General features: G+C 57.5%; 1 protein-coding gene across 3 annotated transcripts in view; it reads right to left on the reverse strand.

The window, feature by feature from the left end:
- The window catches only part of PLXNA1 (plexin A1), a 125,238-nt gene that overhangs the window by 43,815 nt on the left and 61,374 nt on the right, over window positions 1-20,049 (reverse strand). For all 3 annotated transcript variants that reach the window (XM_069812162.1, XM_069812160.1, XM_069812161.1), the window contains exons 9-10: window positions 13,102-13,216; window positions 6,971-7,171 (exon numbers count right to left, since the gene is read on the reverse strand). In XM_069812162.1, the coding sequence (XP_069668263.1) occupies window positions 6,971-7,171; window positions 13,102-13,216 (316 nt within the window). The remainder of the gene's footprint in view (window positions 1-6,970; window positions 7,172-13,101; window positions 13,217-20,049) is intronic.

The following is a 20,049-nucleotide window of genomic DNA, read 5'->3' on the forward strand; positions in this document are numbered from 1 at the left end:
TCTTCATGCACCAGCCCCAAGACAGCAACAGGGCAACTGCACAAGAGACTGTGTCCCTCTGGGAAAGGACACCGTGCTGAGGATGCTGAATTTGCTGCGGCACGGAGCTGGAGCGGACAGTGGGGAGCAGCCAGGAGCACAGGACTGCGCGGAGGGAAGCGGCAGGAGCAGGAGTCATCGCCCCAGCTGGCGTTCGCGGCGTGGGATCACCAAGGGAACACAGATGTCAATGAAAAACGTGTCCTCGGCGTCTGCGTGTCTGACAGCAGCCTCTCACCTGCCCTACAGAGACGGGCAGCAGGTCCGCAGCTTGGATGCCATTACTGGTCCCTGTAGGACGCCGGAGCTAAGTCATGGCTTGGCTGCGTGCGGGCAGGAGCTGCGGCTGCAGGGGCTCAGGGCTCAGCCTCCTGGGATGGCCGAGATCCATCAGATCCCTCCCTAGTTTCCAAAGCACCCCTTATTTTGAAGGACATTTTCAAAAGGCCTCCTCGCAGCTGCTCTTGCCATAGAGTGCACAGGAAGGTGCCCTCTCCATCCATGGGCACAGCCACAGCCAGGGAGGTGGCAGGATCCAGGCCACAGCAGCCGAGCAAAGCAGCAGCCACTTTCCAGCCCTGAATCCCCCACAACCAGTAGGAATCAAGCAGGGGGTTGCTTACCAATCTGTCCATCCCATGGAATCCAGACAAGAGCCCATGGACAGCCAGCAGGTCCCATCACGCTGGCTTCTCCCTGTTTCTAGCTAACACGGTGCTAAACATCCATTAAACACTTAACTGTTATTAACTTCCCGGTTAATCAATCACTGTGGCTGGCAGCGATCTGGGATGAGACACAGGAGGGGAGGCCAGGGCGGGTGTGAGCGGGGGGATGCACCTCCCTAGGCAGTCCTCCGATCAGACCACCTTTCACTCTACAAAGGTGCCCGGGACTCCCCGGCTGTGCCGAAGGATGATGTGGCACGGCAGCTGCCACGAGGCTGAGTTATGGGAAAGGGACATTTGCTCTGGGAGCAAAAAACGACAGGCGCAAGCCCCGAGAGCAAACCAGCAGCACCCAAAAGAGTGAGCGTTCTCACATGGCACAGTCCGCAGAAGGGGATGGGAGAAAAGATGTCATCGAGTGAGTCAGCAACAGAAATGTGAGCTGCTTGGCTCCTTAACTAACCGGGCCAGCCTTTCCATCCCTCTCTGGAAGAGCCTACAAGGCAAGCATGGAAGGGCTGACAGATGAAACGCCAGTCCCACCAACCTGCATACAGCTATTCTCAGCAAGGTCTTCTTCTGCAGGGATGTGGTTCAAGCAAGAGGACTCCTCACTAAGCCTTTCTCGAGGCTCTTCACCCAAAACTTATCTCGGGCATCTTCCCAAGTAACAGCCAACAACCTCATGTGCTTCTCACGTCTCCGATTCTCACGCTCACCCCATCCCCATGCGGGGGGATGCCCACCAGCCCAGCATACTGTGAGGGCTGTGGGTGCCACCTCCCCTGAAGGTCTCACATTTGGTCCTAGCAAGCCCGCTGCTCACCCACCAGCTAGCAGCGACGGGCACTGAGAGCTGCGCAGCTCCCCTTGGGGTGAGGGATTCAGCGCTCCAAGAAGGTGCCTCCAGGGAGCCGCACTCCCACAGGACAGAGCCACAGCCAGCGAGGGGGTAGCCCAAATGTGGGGGCAGACTGCACTGAGATGCACTTCAGGATGCTCCTGCAAGCGCCGTGCCAACTAGTCAAGGCACTAGCCCTTCCCAGCCCAGATGAGGCAGGGCAGCCCCTTGCCACGGGGCATCCTTCCCACGCCAGCCGCAACCTGCACAACCCAGCCTCGAGGAAGGCAGCGGAGGGGCTGCTCCTCTGCGAGCAAACCCACCCATCCAAATTTCCCTTGCAAGCCCCTTCCCTCCCACATGCACCACCCCCCTGGGCTACATTTCTGGAGGAGCGCTTGGGCTGCAGCTGTGTCCTATTTTTCTGTAGTTGATGACCTCAACTTCTTCCCTGCACTACGGGGACGGCAGTAATGTACATCGTGTCTCGCCAGGGCTCAACTGCAATTCATCATTATTTTATCTGCTGGAATTTAATTGGATCCTATCAAACTCTCCTGATACTCCCTTTTCACTTTAAACACTGCTGCAGGAAAGATAAATGTAGGCACCGCTAGGACGGAGAGCACGGCTTTGTTGGCGAACGGTGCTGGGGTTGTGGGCTCCGATCCTGTTTCCCTCTCCGTGGCTGGTTAATTAGAGATACGTATACCGGAGGTGTGTGGTGCTCAGAACAGGGCATGTGTGTATGATTTATGTTCCTCTATAAATATACTCTAGGCCTAGTAAAATACCATCAGCCACACAACAGCACAACTTGACGGTAACGCTTGGCCTCTGATTCTGGATCTCCTTTTGCTCTTTTCACATAAATCTCCTCCTTTCCTCCCCATCACATACAACTTCCTTCACCCGGATTCCTCCTGCCCAAAATTCGGCAGGGTGTAAGTGAGAACCCGAGACCCTGGGAATATGTCAGAGCAACACCCAGGCTCCACCGCAATAAAATAATACCCGGAAAATGTAAATCTACCAGGTCCTGTCTGCCTTCCCAGCACCCACGCCTGGCGCTGGGCGCCTCAGCATCCATGCTGGGTACCACTCGCGTGCCCACCCTGCCAGCCCGGCTTGCTCTGCACCCACATCACTTTGTCACGGGAATAAGCCGCTCCTGGGTGAACATCCCGACCCGAGCCTGGCCGGAGGGGAGAGACCTCCGGAGCTGCAGCCAAATGGGTGGGCAGGGTGGGCTGCCCATGCCAGGGGGACAAGTGAGGAGGGAGCCAAAAGGGAGCCAGGGAGGTGACACAGCTGCTCCTCACCACATGGGACCCTGGTTAAAAGGAAAGGGAAATAATTGAGGCGTGAGGCTTAATTTAAAGTGCTGAGACGACAAACTCAAATGCTTGTGGAAAGGAGATCAGAGGTTCTTCCTATTTTTACATTTAAAGGGAAAGGGCAGCTCTGGGGCTATTTCAGCCTTAAGAGGAACATTCTGGAGAGAAAAAGCCAAATCCTTGGCAGCGAGAAACACCTGTAGCCATTTTGCCAAGGCCAGGACTAAATCAGATGAAGTCCAATGTTACAAGCAGTAGGGCAGATTCGGGACTGTGGTACTTTCCAACAGCAAAATTGTTTATTTTTTGCAGCAATCAGAAGAATGAGCCCTGTTAACAGATGGCAGATGGGAAAGAACAGGCAAAGGCAGGGATGTTTGGAAAATGAAACTCAGTGGCATTACCTGCACACATTAAGACAGATGACCATTTCTCCATCCTCCACCGCAAGACACAAGCCTGGAAATGTCTGCCTCCAGAAGAGTAAAAGTCACCAATTAACAAAAAAGTAGTTTACTGGCAAATAATTTAATTTTCTTAGTTAGGCTTGTCTTTCCTTTTTGTTTCTTTACAAACCATATGGAAAACCTTTAGGGTTGCTTTCCTTTTGAAGAGCAGAAAGAGACCAAAGTGAGGAGGCAGAAAAGGGTGTTTCCTGCTTGGTTTTTGCCCTGGGATGCATGGGGAACACCAGGCCTGGTCTTCTTTGAGTTTGCTGAAGATCTATTGGGTGTCTCAGATGATGTTTATAGTCGACACTCAAACCTTAATGAATGGACTGCTGAATATTTAACCAAGATGTCCTTTCTTCAAAGTGCTAACAAGTCATTGGAGTTTGACAAGCACTAAAACTAAACAAAAGACAAAGAGTTTTAAACGGGCTTAACTTATTATCCCTTCCATTCACTCGTGATTCAGGAAAGCATCCCTAATTCCACAGAGTAATTAACCTCTTGTTTAGATTCCATTGAACTCCTGGAAACAAAGTGTGCTTAAATGCCTTCCCAAGGAGAGGACATCCATTCCTCACTTGCTGGCTGGGAGGATGTCATCCTTTCCCTACTTCTTCACTCCCCAGTGTCCTCCACACCAGGCAAAACCCAAAATCCTAATCCAAAGGATGAATCACAATGGAAGAACCCAGTGGGTCATGGGTGGGTGACTGTGCAGGAGCCTGAAGTGCTATCAACCAGCCAGACGGACTGCAAAAAAAGATGAGGAGGAGACAAGCATCATGGAAGTGTGAATCTGAATTCTCCACACCATAAAGCAGCCTGGCTAAATGCCCTCAAGCGTTAAAGCAGGCAAGCAGACCCTGAAAGCAAGACAGCTTCTTTGAAGCCAAAACTCTCTTCTTCCATCTGTGAAGTAACCCTGCGCCTGAAAGCCACGTCTCCTGCCTGAGACCACGGCCCCACGGAGCTGCTGCCGTCCGCTTTCACACCCACACAGACTGCAATGCCTCCCCACGTGCTCTCTGGCCAATTTGCTTTGTTTTCAGGGCATCCCTGGCAATTTTCAAGTCAAACATCCACCACTGCCAGCCCAGGAGAAGGTGTCGGTCACCACCTCAGCTCTGCATGGGGACCATAGGGTGGGCAGGCACACCTCAAGCTGTCCTATCCCTCTGGAGAAGAGCTGCAGAGGCCGTGCAGCTCATGACACCAGTGCTGGCAGCCACAGCACCCCTTGGGAAACGCAGGCAGTGGTTTTTACTTCTGCCTCTCGCTCCTGCTTTCCAAATTGAAACATACTGGGGAGAAATGAGTCCAAATGATTCAGACCCCCTCTCCAAGCTCCACCTCCGTTAGGTAAAGGCTCTGCTCTGGCGCAGACACCTCTCCCCTGACACCCCACAGGAGCCATCAGCCTGCTGCTGCCAGCACCATGCAGCCTCGGCACTTCTCTATAGGGAGCATCCTGCAGCACACACTGTCCCAAACTGCTTTTGAATGAGCTAAGCCAAACCACACGCTAAAGAATTGGGCAAGAGGGAGCTGCCGGCTCTGCCAGCTGCAGGCAGAGGAGATCTGGCAGGAGGCTGGGCTGGCCGAGGGGCTCTGGCCAGGCCGGGGCTCACAAGATGTCCCTGCAAAGCTCGGGACCAGCAAATCACCGCAAGGGATGAAGGTCTGCGAGCCAACATCCGCTTCCTCCATGGACTTCCCGTGCCCCAGGCAGACACGGTTTCGGCTCCCGGGTGCTGATGCAGTTCTGCACCCGGCTGGGATCCTTGCAGGCTGGGCTCTCTGTTTGGGACAAAGTGGCCACATTTCTCCCACACTCTGCAACAGGGCAATGGTTCCTCCAGCCCGTTTCCAGCCACAGGTGCTCCGGCAGTGGGGCCAGCATGGACGCATTGCAGAACAGCCCTCAGATGACCAAGCAGGTACCTGACATAATCGGCCTTCTGCCAGGACAAGAGTGGCTTGGCTGACCCCCGAGAAACCTCCCATGTGGCTGCGATGGAGACAGAGCAGCCAAGCTCAGCTATCAGCAGCAATGAGACCCCAGAGAAGGGACCCCCACTACCGTGATGTCTTCATGCACACATCCATCATGTTCCCCTTGAAGCACTAACACCAAGTCATGCAGATGACAGGCAAGACCAAGTGCAGGGGCAGATCTGCGTGACGAAGCGCTGGTGAAGGTCATGATCAACACCAGGGATGAGCAGCCAAGCCAGCTCCACTGGGCAGTGCTCCACCTGGCTTCTTTTTTTCCCCGAACACAGCAGCAAGACAACAAACCTTTGCTTAAGCCGCCTCGCTAATGGCTTCTTGCAGCAGAGCCCTGCAGACACCGCTCTGGTCCTGCTGCTCCCTGGAGCTTGCACTTGTGCCGCTGCTTGCATTCGCCTCCAGGGCAAGCACAGACCCAACAACAACATTTCCAGCCGGCAGCTCAGGACAGGGAGCATTTCTGCTCCTCGTAAACCACGTGTCGCTGAGAAAGAGCCCCGGCAGCACGGCATCCCCCCGGCACTGCTGCCCAGGGCAGGAGACGGCAACTCGGGATGCTCCTCCTGCCCAAAGGCTCCGCAGCCCCGGGAGCACAGGAGGAGGGAGAGAGCCAGGGCTCATCTTCAATGGCCTCTAAATGTCACTCATGCCACCAAAGGACAAGGGAGCAGGGATCAGTGCTGGTGTTAGGCTGCAAATGAGCTTTCACAGTGTGAGTGATGGAAAACAAATTTTAAAAGGATTAAACGGGAGGGAGAAGGGAGGGGCCGGCTCCTTGCGGATGAGGGCAGGTCAGCGCAGAGCCCAGCGGGGCAGCCGAGGAGCTGAGCAACACCAGCTCCCGGGGGGGCTATTAACACCCTGCGTGGGTTTGCTCGTGGGCTTGGTGCTCCCTGCACAGGATCGCTGCGCAGCGAGGGACACACACAGCTCACCGAGGGGCCGCAAAACACCCTCTCGCTCGGGGATAAGGCAACCGGAGAGGACAGAGCAGGCAGAGCTGCCTGCCGGAGAGAGCTTAAGTGACAAGAGCTGCAGGGAGCAAGGATGGGGAGGCAGGGAGCGACGCACCAGCAGGGCCGGGATGGAGGACGGGCAGGGGGCCGGGGGATGAGGTAGCTGCCGGTCGGAGCCAGGGAGGAGGGGAAGCACTGGTGGGGCTGGCGGGCACAGCTGCACGCGGGGGAGCGTGTGCGCAGCGGGACACGGAGAAGGTGTTAGCTCGATCCTGCCTGTAAAGTGGGATGGCTTGGTGTCGGGGGAAGCAAGAGCAGGCAGAGAGAAGGGGGAAGCAAGGATCCGGCACGTTCGGGCCAGCTGGCTCCGGCCCAGGCAACTTTCTTCAGCTTTCCAAAGCCAATTTCCTTGGAAGTGCTCCTAAAGCCTGGCGGCTCCCCCGGGGAGGCTCTGGCGTTGATCCTATCCAGAACGACCCCGAGCAGCAGCCTCCCCGTGCACCTGGGGGAAGCGGGGGGAGCCCACCTCGCACCCCACAAGCACCAGAAACCCCCGTTACCTGCCCGCAGGAGAGCAAACCCGGCCGTGCAACGATCCGGGAAGGTCCCGGGGCAGGGCAGAACGAGCAGCAAATGAAGCCCGTGCCGAGGCGAGCCATGCACTCACCGAGGTGTTCTGGCACTGGATGCTGGTGCTGTTGAAGCGTAGGGCGGTGACACGGGTGGTGCTGCCGGGGATGTGGAAGATGCACTCGTAGTTGCGCTGGCCGGACTGCGGCTGGGGCAGGTTCTTGGCCGTCAGGGTGATGGGTTTCACCACGCCCACGGGGATGTAGATCTGGGTGGAGGGCAGGATCTGGGGACAGTCCTGCAAGGGGAACATGGGGCAGCCGATGAGAGGGGAATACCACGCAGCCTCCCCCAGCACCCCTGTGACGCCCCCCTTGGCTGGCAGGCTGGGCAACACATGGCAAAAATACCACCCTGAGCACACACTTGAGTAAATCCTTATGTGCAGCCAACCCCAAACCAGCATCTCATAGCTGCTTTGACCAAAGCCCTAAAGACAGAAAAGGAGAGCACAGAGGAATCTGGTGGCAGGGCAGTGGGGTGTTTTCCACAGCTCGGATTGATCCAGCCAGGAGGTGGGTAGAGGATTCAGCTATGAGACCTGCGACCTGGCACTGCAACAGCAGCACACGTTGAAATGACTGGTAACAAGATGGGCTTTAATGCCATCAATGCAGTCAGTAGGTTTCAGAGTTAACACCCACTGGGCGGTGCGTTGTCAGGCTACCCTCTCAGCCCTTCTGTTTCCCTTACAGACTCCATCCCCCTTCCTTCCCAAGTGGACAGAAAAGCCTTTCTCCCTTCTGACGTTGCAACATCCTTCTGCAGTTTTGCAGAGAACCTGCTCTGCAGCAAATCCTGCTGCTGCTGCTGCTTCTATCCGCAGCCAGCTTGAAGCAATGTCACCCCAAACAGCCTGGTTGCAGGCTGCCCAGAAGACGGTGCCTCCGGCCAGGGGATGCTGGTGAGTCCAAGCCAGGAATGTAAGGGCAAGGGGCTTGCCACCACCCTGCCAGCCCCCTGCACTCCACGGGGAAGGAGCCGTCGGGAGGGTAAAGCACTCGACTCTTAATAGCCACAGGCTCCCAGCCACTCCAGGGGAGCTGGAGAGCCTTGTGCGCAAAGCACAGGGGAGCAGGAGGGAGCAAAAATAAATGAGCTCAGGCAGCAAAACAGCTCCGCAGCACTGACGGGTGCCACTTCGGCAACAACAGCCTGATGCAATCCCACGCCGGCTTTGCTGAGCCAGGCGGAGGTCTCGCACCTACGGCAGCGACTACGGAATAACGTGTGCTGAAACGAGCTGCTCCGAAAACAGAAACAGCAACAGCAGCGCCGGGGGTGGACACAGCTGCCCCACTGCTCTCGCCAGGCTGCCGACAGCCACGCGTGGCCAATGCTGCCCAGCTGCCTCCTGCCGCCCTGCAGCGAGCCGGGCCGGACCCTGCACAGCACAGGGCTTTATCTCAGCAGTAGGATTAATCTAACTTTCAAACAATGCAGAGAAATGAAAAAATGGTTTCATTTAGCAAATATTGACAGAAAACTTTAAGTTTCCTGTTCTTCGCAGGCCTGCATTCCCCAAAAGCACAATTTTTAAGGGAAGAAATTATTTATCCCCAAAACATACTAAACAAAATGAAAGCAGAGAGGAACAGCGGTGCCAGCCCCAACCCAGAGATGGTGATGGGGCTGGGACAGTCTGGGGACCCTCGGCACTGCTCTGCCACCTCCTTGCTCTGTATCATGGCTGCCCCTCTGCAAAGGGGGGCTTCAGTTCCCCTGCTTTCAGAATCAGCTCAAGGCTCACAGCCGGGAGACCCCGCGCGTCTGCTGCCATTTATAATGAGTGGCCCCCGCCGCTGCAAGACGGTTGCTCGCCACCGGCTCCCAGCTCAGAATTGTTGACGGAGGGAGAAGTCCCTGCCTGCTTGATCCCCCTCCACATTGCAGGGGGACCCCACAGGTGGCACACGGCTTCCCTGCGGGGCGAGGATTAGCTCCCGGCTTGCTTTCCAAACACCTCCACCTCCTCATTCTTCGGGGCGGTGGGTAAGTCCATGCCACGCCAGCGAGGCTCACCACGGATGCGGAGCACGGCGGGCACGTGCGTCCCTCTCCCCACGCAGGCAGGCAGGCTAATTTTGCTGACTCGAGGTTTTGAGCCCCCCCAAACCCGCCCCGCGACGTCACATGCTCCGCATCTGCCGGCAGAAGTGTCTCATCCAGCAAAAATGTCAGCCTGCGCCCAACAGGAAGCACCTGGTGCTGGTGGGCGCCCAGGGTGCCCGGAGGGGTGGGGGCACTGGGACAACTCATTTCCCCTCCGAGCAATTCCAACCGCTGACAAAACTCAGCCCAGCATTGCCTGGCACTTACATCCCTTGGGAATTCTCTCCACAGCCCGTGGAGCTCCCTGTCCTGCCAAAAACAGCCCCCCCCGCCTCCCGCCCCGGCAGAGCTCCGGCTTCCAGGAGCAGCGAGCTAGGAACGGATGGGACGAGCAGAAAAGCAAGACCCAGACACACACGCATTCCCAAACATTGCACAACTTGGATTTTCTCCATTAAAACCGTTTTTCTAGCTGGATGAGAACATGACAAGGGTGGCCAGGTTTGCTTGGAGAGGTAAGAGCTTTCGTCGCGCAGCAAATGCTGCGGTTTGGATTTCTCTGGCAGCTGGCAGCTCCAGCTGCAAGGCTGTGCCGTCAGCAGAGATGGGGATGAAGGCAGTCTGAGACTGGGCTTGACCCGGGCTTTGAGGTTCCCTCACAAAGCCCTTGGCCATTCCTACTGGTGGGAGAATGAAGAAAAAACACAAGCTGAACCTGCTTAGGCTGAACAAACACACTTGGTCAGGAGCCTTTCACCCTCCACAGCAGCTCTGCATCAGCAGGCAGCAGAGACTGTCACAGAAGAGCAGCTTTTTAGGATGGGGGACTCCAGCATCCATCGCTGATCACCCCACGGCCACCGCTGGGCACCATAAGTAGGGAAAAGCAAACAGCAGCCTGTCCTGCTTCATCACCACTTCCCTAGCCCTGCACCCCAGAGCAAGCCACAGAGGAGGGCAATCTCCAGAGCCCAGGCTTCAAAGCCACCGCAGCCAGCAGGCAGGGACATCCTTCCTGCTGCCACCGTTCCCAGGCACGTTTACATGAGTGGTGGCCCCTACCCACACCCCGTTCCTGCCCTGAAATCCAGGCGAACATCCCTTGCATGCCCAGGACAGAGTGCCACGGGTCACTCTTTGCGTTTTTCTACAAAACAGCCACTTTCCCACCCAGGAAACTGTGGTGAACCGCCCGTGGGAACCAGCAGAGACAGAGTAAAGCGCTGCTGTTAACCCCTGTCCCTGCCTCTCCTGACCAGTGCCCACCACACTCCAGCCAACACAGACAGACCAAATCCTGCTTAAAATAACCCTCCCAGTTAGACATCCTCCCACAGAGAGGATGGGGATGGACATCTACCATTAACTTGCCCAGTGGTGCCACGGGCTGGCACCGAGTCCCCCCACCCACCACACCACCCTGCTGGGGACCGGGATGGTGATGAGATGTCTCATCCCAGCCCGGACACGCAGCCCACAGTAGCGGCCGGTCTGAGGGTGTCTCACCATTCCTGCCAGGAACTGCTGAGGCCACACCGATGTGCAAACAGGCTGAGCCAGGCACTCCAAACCTCAAGCCAGGCACCGGTCCAGGTCCCAGTGTGGCCAAAAGGTCTGCCGGGGGACAGCCTGCCCGTGCTCAGGAGTGACACAAGTTCCCAAGCAGTTGGTCCGTGGGAGAGCTGCACGCGTCCCAAAGACAACAGCCCTGGGGGGCACAGCCAGATGCTTTTGGGTTCGTCTGGCAGGGAAGGGGGAAAAGCCCAGCAGCCTCCCCATGCCCTCAGCGAGGGGAATGGGCAGACGAGCGCTGCCAGGCTCCAGCGGTTTGGACACCACGTGTCGCGTTTGCAGAAGCAACGCCAGGGCCGGCTGGAAGCGCAACCTCAAGAGCAGGCTTCTGGGATGCCTGGGACAGGCCAGTCCCTCGCCGGATTTCTTCATGGCACAAGCTAGGAGAAAACAGCTTTTTCTGATCTTCTCACATTACCGAATCCCCGCCTTGTGTGAAGCCACCAGGCTGGGTTCGTTCTGGCTCGTGCCAGACAAGCTTGAGCACCCATGAGCACTGTGCAACCCCCTTGCACTTGGATGATACCTCCAGGGAGGGAGGGACGGTGAGGGACAGTGCCAACACCGGGAGTTTGGCCGTTTGGTGGAAGGTGTGGTGCACAGCCACCGCTGTGCCATCCCAGAGGATGGCAGAGGGGCTGCGGCACAGCCCAGGCTCACCAGCGGCGCGGGGGCAGGAAGGGCTCTTTGACAAGCGGAGTCTCGTTCCCAGCGCTCGCCTGCTGCTGTGCAGAAATGGCAAGCACCAACCCTGCCTGCCCACACACGGGAGTGAGGGTTGGGCTTTCCCAGCTCTCCCGATGCACTTGGCTGAGAAGCAGCTTCACTCAGCTCCGTGCTTGGAGTAAGGATCACGACGAGAGCCCAGCGTGGCCCCATGCAGGGACACCGCCATCTTCTGCAAGTCCATCCACTCCTGAAGTCCTTGGAGGCTCCAAACTGTGGAGGACCCAAGTATGAAACCCAAGCAGCTGTCTTTGCAGGTTGCAAAGCCCAAACGTTCCTCCATAGGCACAGCAGCTCCCCTGGGAGAGGCAGCAGGACCAGGTGCTCCGGCTTTCCACAGGGATGTGGTGGGTCAACCTTGGCTGGATGTCAGGTGCACCCAAAGGGAGCAGGGAAGTCATACAGGGCTCAGCCCTAATGCATGGGAAGATGCTCCTCCATCCACCCCATCCCTGGCACAAAAGCGATGGTGCTGGTGGCTGGGCAATGGTTGAGTAACGGGCCAGCTCTCCCGTTCTCTCTTGTGAGAGAGCTCTTTGAGTGAAGAGAGAGGCAGTGGGGGAGGAAGGGGAAAAAATTAATTGGGGTGCTTCAGCTGCAGAGCGATTTGTCTGACTCCACACGTGCTCTCAGCTCAGCACGGAAGCAGGGGGACGCAGGGAGGACAACAGCCTTGATCCAGAAGGACACCCACCAGCCAATAGGTCCTCACCGAGGATGAGGGCAGACCTCAGCAGACACAAATTACAGGGGATGGAGATTCACTCAGAGACACTGCCCCTCCCGAGTGGGGAGATGCAGAGGCAGGCTTCCTCTCTGTGCCAGTCAGGATGACAAAGACCTTGGGGGACATCTCGGTTGCTTGCCTTCAAACAAGGTCTGTGAAGCGGAGACGAGCCTTTCTTATTTGCCTCTGCTCCTGGGGACCGGTTCTGGCCTGGGAGGCTGCTGGGACATGAGCTCTGCTGGAGCTCAGAGACCGCACTTTATCTGAGGTGATCTGGGCAAACGCTTTCTCCAGGACAACATCCATTTGAGCTGTTCCCATGAGGACAGCATACGGCTTTGCTCTCAGCAACAACCATCAGGCAGCAGGACCCTTCCAGCTGGGCCCCTGCACAGGCAACTGGAAACCCAGGTAATTTCAACCAGAGCCCCCTTCCAGGACAGAGACAGAGGAGAAACTCTCCTTCCCAAAACTCTCCCTTCAGGACCCGAATCAGCATTTACTGTAGAGCCAGCTGTTGCTTGTCAGACCTCCAGACCCAACCTGAGCAGCCAGCGATGCCACCACAGGCTGGGGATGCCAGGACCTCCTGCAAGCACCCTGCCAAAGACAGGTTTCCCCGGTGGGTGGCACAAATGCTGCGCAGGATGAACCCCCGCAAAAGAATATGTTTCTTAGCAAAGCATTTGAGACTAAGAAGGCGTGAGGTGTAGCAAAACAGTTTGTTTTACGGATTTCAACCTTCCCCTCTCTGAAAACAAGTTGTTCTGCAATGACAGTTCAAGCTTGCTCCCTTCAAAAACATCAAAAGAAAATGCTTTAGCATCTCTGCCTTTGTTTTTCCCTTCATTCAGCCTAAAGTGCACTTGGCTGCGCCCGGCTTCCTAAGCAGCCTTTCCTCAGCAACACAGCCTCTCCCCACCGGCACTTCCCACTCTTCCCTCACTGCTTCCCAGGCAGCCCCAGCACCCCAGGCAAGGCGGTGGGAAAGGTTTCCAAAGCGGTTTGCCCTCTTCTAAACCCTTCCCCGTAGGGCAGGGGGTCGTGACAGGACTGGGACGGGAGAGGGGAGCTGGCTCACATCACCTTACCTCGGAGAGCTTGACGCGTCCCTCCAGGAAGGAGCAGTCGGCGGCATTGTGGGTGCAGATGTGGCGGTACTTGCACCAGTGGCAGGGGAAGGAGCCGTTCACGCAGGACAGGCAGCTGCGGAGAGAGAAGCGGGCAGCGTTAGGGCAACGGCAAGACAGGGTCCCCTGGGGCGCTCCTCGGGATGCTTCAGCAGGACAGCATCCATCGGTGATCCCGCATCTCCGGGTGGGAAGGAGCCCCCGTGCATGGGGCGAGGGCTGCGCGCCGGCAGGCTGGGAGGGGAGACGCCTGCACACCCCGGACCCCCGGGCTTTGCCCATGGCAGGGCGAGGGGAAGCGGCCTTTCCCGCACCGCAGGGTTTGTGCCCCAGCCGGAGCGGCCACGCTCCCTCCTCCGTTTGGCAAGCTGACCCTGCCCACCCCGCTCCTGGGCGGGGGCCGAGCTCCAGACTTTGGGAGCTTTATTTGGGTTCACTGAAAGGCGATTTTAGCAAGAAGCGGCAGAACAAGGGCTCTGCACGGCAGGGGAACAGGGGAGAAAGCACCAGATTAATGCACGCTCGTTGAAAGGAAAATTATAACTGGCGAAAGGTTGGGTCAGATTAACATTTCGGGACTGTAGCGCTTTTCAGCCACTCACAATAGGTTGTGTGTGACCCCCTCCCTTGGCCCCCCTCATCCTCAGCCCTCCGCAGCCGCGCGTGCGTGTGTGCGCTTCCACCCCCTCCCTCCAGCCTGAGACGTTTCCGTCTCTCTCCCCGGCCTCTTTGTGTGGTGGGATTGCTTGTGCCCCCCTCTCGTCGCCTCTCCTGCAGGATGCGCTCAGGGACCCGGGGATGCTGGGAGCCCCGTGCTCTGCTCTGCACCCCTCTGACCAAAGAAACCAGCCCCAGGGACCTGATGCCTTTCCCCCATGCAGGAGGGGGCACAGAGAGTCCCCTCCTTGTGCAACCATTCATATGAGCGGCACCCCATCAGCCCGTCCCCTTGCTAACCCCCCCCAAAAGCACGCCCTCCCAGCACCATGAGGCATCCCTGTTTGCAAGCACAGGGGATCCCTTTTGACGCCCTCATGACAGCGTGGATGGTGGAAGGGGCTGAGCCCTCCCCATCACACTGTCCCGGGGCAGCAGCGAGGTCCCACACTAATGCGGCGAGCCTTCACAGGGCAGGTCTGCACCAGGCATGTCCTGTGCAGCCCAGGCTGCCCTCCCAAGGAGGAGGTGGGAGAGCTGCTGAGGCATAAGGTTGAAGGCAAGAAAAAATAATCAACCTGGCTTTAAAAAAAAAAAAAAAGCAGCAGCACCGTTTTTCTCTGTGAAGGCTCATACCTGCTCTCACCGATCCGAGAATGAACAGGATCAGGCCCAAAGCAATTATATTTAAACAAAAGCAAGATCTTCCCCTGAACACAGCTCTGGCAGGAGGCAGGCAGCACTGCCCAGCCTGATCCCGCTCCTAAATCACAGCTACCTCTCTGCCTCTATCCCCCGGGAAACGACAGGGAAAACACAGCATCACCATGCAAGGTGGCAGAAAGAAAACCTTCCTGGAGAGGGAGATCCTCAGGTGGCACGGCCTGACATGCCAATTCCCTCGCCCTCCAGCAGACTTGTCACTTTGGAGGTGTGGGGACAGCGCACGAGGGAGCTGCAGCAGCAGGCAGCTCAGGGTGCAAATGCACACCTAGGGCTTTGCAAGGCCACCGCTCCCTGCCCGCCCTGGGGTTTCACACACCATTACATATACAGCAAGAGCTTCCCAAATCCATACGCACACACTAAGGAAATATTTAATTAAGCTGCTTGCAAAGGGGGCTGGAAGTCATTTCCATGTTTCGCTCACATTTTCACTTCCAAATGAACAGCCCTTTTAGCTTTACCCACAAATATGCTAATTGGATGCTCCTTATGCAAATATATGCAATTTTATTTCAGCTGCAGAAATTCAACTTAAAAGCAGAGCCGTAGCCTCCTATCTCTAGTTGCTTTGATGGAGGGAGGTGCAGAGGGTAGGGGGAGCGGGGGACACAAACAAAGCAAAAGGACGGCTCCTGCCCTCCCAATAAGGGCTCGAGCAGTGACCAGTGGGCAGGCAAATCCATGATGTGGCGGCAGCGGGGCAGGGAAAGCACGGGTTAATCCTTATGGAAGTAGAGCAACCACAGAGAGATCATGTCAGAGAGGAGCGTGGTCCAAGCAATTGCAAGCCACATGCCGGGGCATAACCACCAACCCTCCTGTGAAATCGGCCCTCCACAAAGGAGAGATTTTCCAGCTACCAGGTCTGCAAAAAGACTCCTCCGTCCCCTCTCAAGGCACCTCAAAGCAGTCAGGTGAAGCACCCAGTGCAGCCCTGCCCCAGGCACCCCCACCCCAGAGCTGCAGCTCTGCTCTGCAGTTCTTCAGGGCCAAAGCCAAATCTTGACTATTTCAGGACCCTCCTCACCTGAGGGTCTCCTTTGCCATTTAACTACTGCAGGTCCCAGCTGGTCTCCACTTGCCAAAGGACCTAAAGCATCTCAGGTTATCCTCCACATACACCCTGAGGTGCATGGTTCCCCCCTCCTGCTTCAGCCTTCCCGGCTGCTTCTAACTTAACCAAGCTGTTTCTAAAGCCCCATCCTCGGAGATGGTTTTCACACTCTCCCTTCTGCCGAGGTTCTCCATCTGCCATAAGGACATCAAACGCTGCCCTAAGAGCACTCACTGCCACACGTCTCGCTCCGCAGCATCTCTGCTGCATTTACAGCCTGTCCGGGTCAGCACCCTGCAGCTGGCCAAAGACTCTGTCAAGTGGCAAGCAAGTCAGCGCCTGGGTGCCAGTAACACAGTGAAACCCCATTTCCAGCCTGCCTCAGTCCTGCCGGCCTCGGCACATCCATTTGACGGCCCCAGCTCCCTGCAAGGCTGCCCAAAACCCAGGTCAGGAGCCGAGGCAGGGCTCCCTGGCTGCGGGTCAGGCTGGGCAGCGTGGCCGGGGCCGTATCCGCAGCGTGTCCGTGTGTCGCTGCTGTCTGTTCCCGGCGCAGGAGCAGGTTGCTCGGCAGCATGATGCCATCTGTGCCGTCTCTCTCCTTCCCACGGTCAGGCACTCTTCCCTCATCACTTCTTGCCTAAGAGGCTTTCATCACTCCTGATAATTAGAGGGAGGCTCTCCTTCACGTGTTGAAGTCCCCCCCCTTCCCCGAAGCGTGCCGGGAGTGCAAGAAGCCCAGCCAGGCAGAAAACCGATGCTGGGGGTGCAGCGCAGACACGGACCCGCAGCTTGCTCCCCATCTGCCTCCTCCCCAGCCCTGCCCGCGGCCAGGTGGAGACGAAGCCCAGGCTGGGCAGGGGGAAGGGGGTCAGACCCACCGGCGGTGCCCCCCTTGCCTCCTTATGTCCTCGTGCAAGAGGAGCGGCACCAGCCTCAGAGCCGCATTTCCGTGCAAAGCGCCCCATCCCAAAACAAGTCCAGGCTTGCTGCCAGCCTGCAAGCTCCCTGAGAAAGAGCAGGCAGCCCTGCAGGCAGCAGGGCAGCTCTGTCCACCTCCGAGTGACCCAGGGACAAAGCCGGAGCCTCCCCACAGCCTCCACCTCACTACACAGCTGGGTCAAGAACTCCTGACGTTGCTCCCCTCCACTTTCATAACCGATCCCAAACTGGCTAAGGCCGTGCTAGGGAAACGCCTGACGTGGCTGCAGAAAAGCAGCAGTGCGGAGAGGGCGGCAGGACAGCGAAGGAGCATCCCAGAGCTGGGTGCATCTCCAGGGTGGGTGCAGGGCCACAAGCATCGCTGCAGGACGGCGCGGGTGGCTTCGGGGACCGGCTCCTCGCTGAGCGTGCGGGCAACTCTGCAGAAGGCATCTCCAGCCACCACGGCGAGGTCGCAGCTGTCTCCATGTCCAATCCGAAGTGATGCTGCAGCTGATGGGAAGCACGGGAAGCCAGCGGCGCCAGATCCAAGCTCCTTGCTCACTCTTCTTCCCACACTCTCTCCTTCCCGCGCTCCCAGCCCCAGGCGTGCCATGTGCCCAAAGGAGCCCTGTGCTCTTCAGTGCACTGAGCGGGGAAGGCAGAAAACAAAACCGGCGTCCGCAGGGGTGAGTTAGGGCTGAGCAGCAAACACGAGAGGGATGGGGGGTGTGAGCATTGCACACACACGCGTGCGCGCACAGACACTGAGGCTATTCCCACGGAGCAGCGCGTTCCTGGAGGAAGGACACAGAGCGAAGCGCAGGGAGGAGGGACGGGGGCAAGCGGAACGGCACCAAGAGCAGAGCAGGGCAGATCCATTGAAAAGGGAAATTATCAACACGGTGCTGATGTAAACAGCATCTGTGTGCGTACAGCACAGCCCGCCTGCGAGCCCCCCGACTGCTCCTCAGACCTCCTCTTGGCAGGAGGATGCATCCTTAGCGAATATTCAGCTCCGGCATAGCCTGCATCTGGAGCAGCAGCTGTCAGGGGTGAGGGGCTGAACTGCAGCGCTTTGGGCTTTATAGCCATCTCTCTGCCCCAGGGAGAGGGGGAAATCCTGAAAAGCAGCGGGAACAGACGGTCAATGCCCCCCAGGCCCCTACATGGACCTACAGGCAGCCCTGCCCGTCCCGACGGGTGCCCAGACCCAAAGCCGGCAAAGGCGTGGGGTGGGAGATCAGCTCTCGCCTCCCTCCATCCATGCCCATCTCAGTCTGTTTCTGCCATTTCTTTCACGCCAGCCCAATGCTTTTCTATCCCTGCTGGGTTTTGCCAAGGGCCTTATTCACAGGGTAGGGGTTGGGCACACAGACCCGATGCAGGGTGGTCTAGGGCATCCACCATCACACTGGCTGGAGGATGCAGAACCAGGCTCTGGTTTTTAAGGTAATTCACTTGAAACACACTCAGCTGCCTCCCCTCACTGAAACACAACACCAGACTGTACCAACCCTCCTCATTCACAACAAACGTGACATAAACCAGGTTATCCCAAGCAGTCTCTGGGGCCATCCTACAGGATTTTGCACCTGCCCTAGCTCAGGAATACACTGGGATCTGTTACCGCCTCGCAGCTCAGCCGTGCTAACTCAGATACACTCACTCAACTGCTTGCAGCCATCTGTCCATGCCTTTGAAAAGAAAGCATCTGTAAGCATCTGGAAACGAGCAGCACTGGGCCAGCGGAGAAGCAGCCCCGGCGTGTGCAGGCAGCTCGGCAGCGCGGGCAGCCTGGAGGTGCAGGCAGCTGGAAAGGCTGCAGCGAGGAGCCCAGCGGCACGAGGGCTGGCATCATCCCACGGGCACCACCGAGTGCCTCGGCCACCAGAGCAGCCCAGCCCTGCCCTCCCAACACAGCCCCGCTCCTCCCAGCCCCTGGGACATGCACTAAAATCCTGTTTACTTAATGGAGGCTTATAGGGAAAGCCTGACCTGTGGGACAGGGCCACAGCAGAGTCACATCTCTCTGGCCAGGAGGAGTTAGAGCCGCTTGGCACATCTGCCACTTGTTCCAGCCTTGGAGAAATTCAGCACCCTGCAGCTGATGGGACCTGGGTGTCACAACTGTCACTGCAGCAAGACACAACCATGAGGCTGGTAGAATCATGACCACCTCCCAGATAGGAGACACAGCACAGGCGTGCACCAGCACAGGTTTCCAGGCTGCTTGGATCCCCTCTTGGCATCAGACCCGCTGCCATGTGATTTTCCCCCTTCCCCTGTGCAACCACCTGGATTTTTGCTTCCACATTAAAATGGCTGGTCATCCTGGTGGGGAGACTGGTGATGCACTGGGCATGCCAGCACTTGAGAAACCAGCAGCGCTGCAAAACCTACCCATAGCATCGAAGGAAGCACTGAAGGCTCTCATCTTCTTCCCTGTCCCCCTCCACTTGCCAGCCCCCCTCCTGCAGTCATGCTCTCCAAAAAGCCAAACCGCAACAACATTTACAGAGCAGTTTCCCAAGGAGAAACCCAGAGAGCAAACATGGAAATAGCGGGAAGAAATACATCTTGGTATTTCCTGGAATTGCTCGCTGGCTTTCCAGGAGGATTCCCCACTTGCCCATCTCACCAGCAAGTGCGGACTCTGCCAGAGGCAGGCAGGGAGCCTGGTGTTACGTCTTTATCTTGAAAGGGGACTCATTTTCCCACCAATGCTTTGAAGAGGGAGTTTAACGCTGACAAAGACGACCTCAACATCTGCCTGCACACGTGCTGGACACGGGCTGATTCATTAGACGATCAAAGGCGGCGAGCGGTCTTTAAATGTCTGCGCTTGATCAGTGCCCCACAGGAAACCCCCAAGGGAACCCACCCCAGCCCCTGCCAGAGGGTTTTCCATCCTGTCCTCCACGCCAGGAACCAGAGCTTGTCCCCAGGAGCTGCAGGCGAGCCTGCATGGGCAGCCCTGCTCCCCGTCATGGGCTGGCAGCGACCCTCAGCCACCCAGATCCCCCTTTGCAAGGGACCCATTTTTCTGTATCAACCTCCAGGTTTCCACTCCCCCGTTCAACGCATCTCTCGCAGCTCAGCCAGAAACATCCCCTGCCTGATGAACGAGCCTTCAAGACCAAGATGCCCAAAAGATGCCACTGCCTGGAAAGGTCTGCCTGAGCCCCATGGGAGCTCTGAGGCTGACAGGGTGTGGTACACTGAGCTGGGACCCCCAAAAGCTTACCAGGTGACCCTGCTGGAGCAAGGAATGGAGCCCCAGAGAGGGTGCGAGTCCCAGACCAGGGGTCCCAGGGACCCTGCATGGAGAACTACCCTGGGAGTCAGTGATGCTGGTCTGCGATGGGGACAGTGCCCTCACACCGGGTGACACTATAAAGCCCTGCAATAACAGATGAGATAGCAATGGGGCTCTACCTGGAAGGCACCCCCCCCAGCCTGGACCATCACAAGCCAAACATACAGGCAGCACAACCTCCCCTGTGCCCCTCCTTCCCTGTAGGAGAAGGGATTAGACGTATCTTCCCTTC

The sequence above is a fragment of the Haliaeetus albicilla genome, chromosome 24, assembly GCF_947461875.1.
Source record: "Haliaeetus albicilla chromosome 24, bHalAlb1.1, whole genome shotgun sequence".
NCBI lineage: Eukaryota > Metazoa > Chordata > Aves > Accipitriformes > Accipitridae > Haliaeetus > Haliaeetus albicilla.